The sequence below is a fragment of the Notothenia coriiceps genome, unplaced genomic scaffold (genome assembly GCF_000735185.1).
Source record: "Notothenia coriiceps isolate Sejong01 unplaced genomic scaffold, NC01 NC01_scaffold00037761, whole genome shotgun sequence".
Taxonomy (NCBI): Eukaryota; Metazoa; Chordata; class Actinopteri; order Perciformes; family Nototheniidae; genus Notothenia; species Notothenia coriiceps.
This window is the reverse complement of record NW_011370462.1, coordinates 95,489-103,717: the sequence shown is the minus strand read 5'-3', so window position 1 is coordinate 103,717 and position 8,229 is coordinate 95,489. Positions and strand designations below refer to the sequence as shown.

At 37.2% G+C, this 8,229-nt stretch overlaps 1 protein-coding gene across 1 annotated transcript; it reads right to left on the bottom strand.

Moving 5' to 3' along the window:
- Positions 1-3,536: 3,536 nt before the first annotated feature.
- On the bottom strand, positions 3,537-7,947 carry LOC104967806 (phosphatidylinositol N-acetylglucosaminyltransferase subunit Q-like). The gene is made up of 5 exons (XM_010797337.1): positions 7,794-7,947; positions 6,935-7,015; positions 5,895-6,009; positions 4,952-5,013; positions 3,537-4,721 (listed from the first exon to the last, which is right to left on the bottom strand). Exons 1-5 carry the CDS (start codon positions 7,926-7,928, stop codon positions 4,569-4,571), a joined length of 546 nt encoding a protein of 181 aa, XP_010795639.1. The 5' UTR covers positions 7,929-7,947; the 3' UTR covers positions 3,537-4,568.
- Positions 7,948-8,229: the final 282 nt, after the last annotated feature.

Here is an 8,229-nt window from a genome sequence, read left to right as displayed (position 1 = left end):
CCCTTGTGTGCTGTTCTACACACTTGAACCAAAACAAAGGCTTGTTATGCCATGAACCGAATGTTGTGTCCACCAAATTGAAGTCTTTGTTATGCCTCTTTTTCGGTCTTAACTAAACAGTCTTCCAAATTCAGAGCACCTTTTCAGATAAAAAAGAGCTTCCAATCTCAAAGGAATGTCCTACTTGAAAAATATAACATCCTTATTGCTGAAAATAAGTGCAACTAAGCTGTATCCGGACGGGATGACTCTTTTTGGCTTGGTGGCATGTTGTCTAGAAGAAAAACATGCTTATTGCCTGGGATAATAATTATAATAAGCTACTTTGCAAAGTATAGGAGCAAATATCTTTGCGAATCATATATTTGCCTAGTTAGCAAAAAAACTAGCTAACCTGGAGGTTGTGTTTTTATTCCCATTTAAGAAAAGCTCTGTGGGGAACAACAAGCTATCCCCTGCCAGAGAGTTAGCTAGTTAGCTTAGCAGTTAGCACTGGTGCTATCGTTGCCAGCAGTTATCAAACACGGTAGATATTAAAAGACACTGACACTCGCTATGCGTTACGCTACGCAATGCAACACGTGGCACTGCATTTAATAACTACAAATCACCGTGAATAAAAATGACTTGCTGTTACTGGCTAAATGCTAACTTAGCTAGCGCAGCCCGTAGCTCAACTTCAACCGCCGTCCGTGTAATTTCAGGCCCCCTTGTCTTCCTCTGGTCCGGGGTGACAAAGATTCCTGTAACTTCACTGCGTTATATCCAGAAAACACCAATATCTGCAGTGGGATCAGAAGCCTGTGGCAGTTTTATGTCCAGTCCAAATCTCTGTAGGTGTACTCAATAATCCCAGTCTCTGATATCTCCATATTTCTCCATTATATTGAATCATAGTCACAGCTGTGGCTTCTCAGTACCGTACAACAACACTGCTGACAGATCCTCTGCTCGCCACAGTCTCCTCTCCTTGGTTCCCGCCCTCTCACTCCAAGCCCCGCCTTCCAACTCATATGATTGGACGCTGGTCTTACGCAGGATGTAATACATTGGCTTAGCAAAACGACCATCAAAATCTGCTGTCAACAACACGCAGATGGTGGGGAGAATGTGGACAACAAAGATGATTCATTTGTCACTTAAACACGTACAGAACAATGGCAATCTTGTGGATAATACATTCATACATTCCGACTCTTAAGGTAGATTTGGTTTACTTAGAAAACTGTCTGTTTTAATGTTTTGTAGGTTAATTTTGTGTGGTTATGGTTATGTATCTTAGGCTACTCTAAGGAATACACAATGAATGAGGCATTGTTTTCTTTGTTGTTGCCTGTTCTTGTGCTAAATGTAAAAAACTATGAATTCTAAACACTATTGTCCCATGTGAATCTATAGTTTTGTAGAAATAAAACCAGAGGTGATAAAAGCTGTAGAGTGCAGATTAATGTATACACATCATGGTAATAAAGAAATGAGGGGCAAAGGAGAATACACAGTATAATGCAGCGTAACTGCATGGTAACATGAGTTATAATATGACATGTGATGTACAGTAGTAAGGCTGAGTTTGATGCCATCTGTGTCAAATCTGTTTTCTTAATATCATGACTCACTTCTCTTTAGCTTTGCAGAAAGAATCTCATGAGGATAAACACCTACACAGAAAGAACCAAGCACACAGGCTGGTAATGGCAGCAAAAGCATGAATCATTAAAGATAATATGATGAGTAAAGCAGATTCAGAGTGGTAGAAGGTGTATTATAGATTGACTGTACATGCCCTTGAAAATAAGCAAATAAGAAGGGGGTCGGGGGATCGATTGATTAGGTTGAAGTGATTGGACCATTATACTATTTGAATATCCTCCAATATAATAATGAACTCTAAAAGTAGCCATCAGACTGCACAACCAAATATTGACCCCTATATAAGAGCCTTTAACAATTACATTTACCTACTTTGGACTTGCACATAGACATTTATATATATTTATAATATTCAGAATTATCCAAATCTGTAACCTAATTCTATTGTTAGTTTTCTACTGTTGTTGCTATTTTATTTGCAAAAAATAAAGATTTGCTTAAAATAAGTGATTTTGACAACATTTTTGATTAAACCCCATTAATCACATGCTGTGAAAATTAAGCGCATAAAGACCAGTTTCAGAGTATTTCCCCCCCCCTTAAATGCATTTTATGGCCCATCATGAGAATAGCATATAAAGTATTACAGATGAAACATTAAACACCATTAGAAGTCATTAAATCATTACATAAATAACTGAACAAAACATCGTAAATCAACACACGAGGCATGTTTAGCTAGTGATAAAGGAAAAATAAGTTTCAAAATGCACTTTCTCCTTAACGATTTAATGTAGGATTTTCATCATCAGTCCTACCGGAACTATATTTTTACATTTGTTTGATTGTCAGAAAAAGCATTTAGACACAGCTCCTATGATCTATGGAATAGTTTGGATTTATAATGATAATAATCTGAATAGAAAAGAGCAATCTCAGGATTACAGTAAGACTGGATATGTGTGCTGCAGCAGCACATGCTGTATATATAAATCTCATCAAATCTAGGCACAAAAATTCTTATTAAAATATATGAATAGAGCAGCTCTGGGGTTAGTCTCTTATTGACATTACAGATTAGATTAAATCAAGTAAGACTGTCATCATTTCTATACCAATTATTTTATAAGCTGTTTATGAAAAGATAAGCCTCATCTGAAAAGAAGAGACACCAGTATATCAAATACGCATGGATTTTATTAAATGGCAATGGAACATTTAGTACAGATCAAATAAGAGGTTACAAAAACAAGAATGCACATTTAGACAAATTGGTTCAAAAGACGCTAAAGTACAGAAATAATTCACATTAAAGAGTGAACATTTGTTTTGAATTCTAATTCAGCACTAAGACTGCAGGCAGAGGACATTTCATTGCCTAGCTTTATAAAAAGTGGAAAAATGTTTAACTTTCAACAGCTTATGTATCGTTCACCTACAGTTTGTGCAGAACAAGGCCGACATCAAACCTCACTCTAAACTGTTGGTTAGTTTCATTTGAATCAGAGATGGATTGTTACAAAGAATGACACAACATTTCATTACAAATGACATGAATAGGCACATATATTAGAAATAAGACAAAGGCTGACAAATTCACCCTGAGCAGAATGAAGATTTGCTTCGTACCATAACAGAACAGTAACTGCCTCCATAACTGCGAAATATGGCAACAAATGAACACATAAAACACTAATCATTCTTTTAGACTACACTCTTATACATCAAAACACAAAGTATTCAAAAGAAAATATAAATCAGTTTTTCCAGTTAGTATCATTTAGGTAGACTTTTGCTAATAATTTAATTATATAAAATCTATATGATCAGTGCAGTTAAAGCATAAATACCTGATTACTGAGTGGAATCCCGCCTCTATGTTGCAGACTTTAAAAAGAAACCTGTGGTTACTGCTGTCGCATTAAATATGGAGTCTGGTTTGATGACTCTTTTTTTACTTGAGTTACTGTTGCGACATGTGTTGGTAATATCTCATTAGAGTAAGCGATGTCCATTCGTTGCAGTTCAATAAAAGTCAGTCTCACTTTACTTACTCCAAAAGCTTCAATGGTGCTTAGAGGCTGGTGCTGGAGTAAAAATCATGGGTACAACAACTCAAATGTTTACATTCTGGTATTTCATGACTAAGGAGTGTTGTAGGGAGGGTTTTATTTTTGTCCTGGTTCCCTCTGCAAAACAACTTTAAACTAGGTAGGTTTTACAGGAAAGACCATGGAGTGGGAAAAACAGCTTGTACTTCATGTGTGTGATAGTGAGTGGTGCATCACTATGGGTTATTTGCTTATGGCACTTGAAATGGACATTACATTTAAGAAGCAGGTTCACCAGCACAAAAGCCAAGCAATGTACTGTCATCTGCATGTTTTTTTCTAATTAGTTTTTTTTCTATTAAGTCTTATCTAAGGATTAGTAATTCATCTTTCTGTCGCACACTTAAACCACACCACACAAATAGCTTTGGTCCTTTAGTGGCGTTTTTCTTTGTGGGAAACATTATGCTTATACATTTAATACAGGGGTTTAAATACTCATATTATTACTAATTGATGGCCTCTACGACAAAAGAAAACAGCTGACCCTAAATCAAATCCTAAAATGATGGAAAATAAAAGTATTTTCCCCGTGTAGTGAAAGTCATCTTATGATCACAGTTCTTACAGCAGCAGGACGTGACTACTTGCTGGTTTTTAAGTTTGATGGCTTACACCGCCTTGTTCTCTGTGCTCAGAAACATTTTTCTTCTTCTTCTTCTTCTTCTTCTTCTTCAACCTGACCAAGTGTGCTGAACTGGCAGTTTCTTGCTAACACACACTTTCTGTAACTTTCTTCCAATTTAACATGAAAGCAGCACAACTCACATTTATTTTTACCTTTCCATCTTGTTTCACCTTTCCCCCTCTTTCCTTCCATCTCATTATGTAATCAGTCACTTCCCTTTCTGTTGTTCCCTCATCCCCTCAGTCGGTTTTGGTGGTTTTATGTCTCCAGGGATAAATCAGCTCCCCAACAAACAGTTTCTTGGCCAGGGCCGCCCACGAGTCTTTGGGGTAACAGCTGTACGTCGGCGTGCGGTACAACTGAACCACCGTGCTGCTCTTCAGAGGGTTAATCTGAGGAGGGAAACACAACAGCTCGATATCTTAAAAAACTCACATCAATTGTACTGTATTATCAGGTTAAAACGTTCTAAATCCTTTACTAAACAGACAACAATCCAGATAATTTACTCCATTATTAGAAGCCTCCGAATAGACACAAAGGAAAATACTTTAGATAGCAAAGAAATCAAGGGGAAAGGGAATTCGATCTTTAAAAAAGGAAACAAAATGTGGCCTCTTACCTCCATCAGCAGGTGCAGGGCCGTCCCAGGCTCTTCACACAGCACCTTGAACTTTACACCCTCTGTGAAGAACATCGATAAGAGTCCAGAATCATCTATACACTCATCCACCCATAAATCTCTTTGCTATCAGGATTTAACAACCTGCTGATAATGCATCATGTTGTCATAGTTCTGTCAGTCCAATCATTCCTCGATCGCTTCGACATGAATTCATTAGATGTTCACACATTAAAAAGAGTGGAGCAGGGATGACATGTTTTTGTAGCAGAACCCTGAATTTAGCATCGCCCTGGTTCCCTAAATAAAACAATGGGATTTATCAATTGGATATTGGATTTTATTATGATATTTACACAATTTGTACAATCAGGTAATCTTAATAAATTAATAACCTTTTTTTAAATAATTTTTTATAACATCGCTAGTCAAAGAAGCCACATCAAAATGTTTAAGAGAACATATTTTAGCCATTTTCATGTTTCATATTTGTATTTTGTGCCTCTACTCTGACATGTTTGCAAGCTTGAATGTTAAAAAAAAAAAAAAATAGCTTTATTTTTCTCAGACATTAGCATTATTAGAGCTAGGTACTTGCTGAATGCTAATTGGCTCACTAATGGATTTCATCTTTAGGTATTGAAATGTGGTATTGAATGACAGGGAATTCTTTGATTTAATTTACTGGCATATTTTATGTGGTAAAGAAAAAAAGTAAAAATCTCTCAGGCTTGTGTTAACCACAGAGCTTACTTAAGGCGTAACACATTAAATAAAAAGGGAAGCTGTGCAGGTGTTCCTCCTAAATAAGGGACGTTTCAGATCCTCGAGTCAGTAGGAAGAATCTGTAGTGTTATCTTAAAAAGCAAAGCACTTCCATCATGTTTACTTTGATTGAGCAGTTTTACACAAATGAAGTGATCCATGACGAAAGGTAACGTACCCGCTAGTCTGTAGGAGCGCGTGATGCGGAGCGCCACAGCGAACAGAGGGAAGGAGTTGATGAAGTCCACACTGAGGTGGAGCACGCCCTGGAACAGCACCACCACCAGCCGCAACTGCACAACACAGGGGCACACAGGTGTTACAAACAAACCCACCCTACTAGAAAGAATCAGGGCTGGAGTCACTTCATTGAACAAAAGTGTGAATGGACTACTGAGTGTTGTGGGTAATCCAATACAATAAGCTATTATTTGAACAGCTTTGAACAAATGTAGGCAGACATTTCATGATTGATCAGCCATCAATCACATCCTCTGCAGACCAAGGCAGTTAGGTTTATATATGGCTTCACAGAAACTGGAGTCAGCATAATGTTAGTTAGCTTTAAGGGATTCTAATAGTGAGACATAGGTTAGATTCAATCCACAGGATATATGAAATAATGTATTTCATGTTTAAATTAAGGAGGGTAAGAAACAATTTGAGATTTTAAAACTTAATGCAGTTTCTTTTGGCTGAATCCATACTTACTAACTCCTTTTAGGTCAGTAACTAAATAAATCATCTAATAAAAATGGTTCAGTATTTCTCTACCAGTTTCATTCCTGGTCAGGGTGCAGAAGGTTTTGAAACCGAATGTAGGAGTGTTTTAAAATGTCTAATCATTCCAAGGGAAGAACATCTGGGGCTTATTATCGGGAAATGTTGAGGAAATTTCCATGGAAGAATTTGTCAGTTTGAACAAAATAAATTAGCATTTATTGACTTTACGGTAAAGCAGCCATTAAAACCAGGAAAGACAAACCTTAAGATATAACGATATTCAAAATCTAAGGCAATATCTATTCTCATATCACAATATCAGCAGTTTTCTAATTACTGTGCTTACTTAAACTCACAAGAGGGTTTCATGATTCACAGCTTTTTCTAGATTGTGGTCTACAGCTGTAGAGGTTCGCTGTGTTTCAGAGGTCTGCACCCCGGTGAGCGCAGAAGTGAATTTCTTGCAGGAGTGTGTTTACGTGTGACTCGTCTTACCAGAGTGAAGACCAGGTAGTAGAGCGCTGTGGTGGGCAGCAGGAACAGCAGCACGGTGAACAGCAGGGTCCCAATGAAGAGCTGAAGCAACGATAACACACAAACACACTCACAGTAAACATCTGTGCCTCTGTGCTGATGACAATGTGTGTGTGCGTGTGTGTGCGTGTGTGTTGGTGCTGGTTTTATTTCTTTGCGTGATGACTTCTGGGACTTGAATGTGTCTAAAAAATGAACCCAAAAAGGCAAATTGCACAATTAAAGTGTGAACTTGTCACCAAATGCAAATCCTAATGGGTAATAATTATCCTTCTAAACTAAACTCCTTTTCAGGCCTGTCATCCTCTCATCCTCTTTTGAGGATCTTCTAAGCTAAGTTGCTTTTATCTGCATGTTTCACAGCCTCACAGTGATACACAGAAACAGCCTGTTGTTAAAATCTCAATCCTTTGAAAAGACGCATGCATTAAACATCATTGACTTATGAACCATGTCATATTCAAAGTGTCTAAAATTGGCTTCAATTTGACGAAAAACAACATTAAAGCGCTCAAATGTATACACTGGAGGTTAAAACAGAATAATATAATATTTTGTAATTGCATGAGTACTTTTATTTTATACTTTAATTACATTGTGCTTATATTTTACGTATGATTATATACGTTGAACTACATTTTATAATCCCTTGGTAAAATCACAAGCTACCTGACTTCTGGTACTTCCAGTATTATTGGCTGGTAATACCTTTATTGTTTTATCTAAGCAAAACATTTAGAATTCAGGACTTTTACTTGTAATGGAGTATTTGCAAACGTTGGTCTATGTTTAGGTGAAAGGCCTTATCACTGGAGGTTACCTGGTCCAGGTCGTAGGAGCAGGAGTCCACCCTCTGCCGCAGGACGTTCCACTTCTTCCCCCTGAAGAGCCTCCAGAGAGACGAGAGGCCGTAGATCTTCAGGCAGTACAGCCTGACACACACGCAGAGGAACATGTATACCACTTCATTCAAAACATTATCAATATGCACAGTAGATGTACATCAGAGAAAAAAGGAGGGAAGAGAAGAGAGGAGAAGTAGAGGGGGGAAATGAAAGAAATGGGATGGAATGCTTTTAGAAACGTTTAGTTTCAATGTAAAGCCTCTTTGAAAAAGCGTTAAATATATTTAATATCTTCTTTTATTATTATGAGCGGAGATAATTGATCTAAGTGGCTGATGAGACATTTTATATGGATAATTAAATGTTAATATTGTAGTAATAATAATATCTTTTTTTGATTGTTTACGTCTT

Bases quoted from the DNA above. Each gene is read 5' to 3' on its own strand.
- LOC104967806 (XM_010797337.1), bottom strand. From the start codon at position 7,928: ATGTTCCTCTGCGTGTGTGTCAGGCTGTACTGCCTGAAGATCTACGGC. The intron at 7,016-7,793 runs GTAACCTCCAGT...TCGTTGCTTCAG, and splicing joins GCTCCTACGACCTGGACCAG to CTCTTCATTGGGACCCTGCT. The intron at 5,014-5,894 runs GTACGTTACCTT...TGTTCTTCACAG, and splicing joins GCGCTCCTACAGACTAGCGG to AGGGTGTAAAGTTCAAGGTG.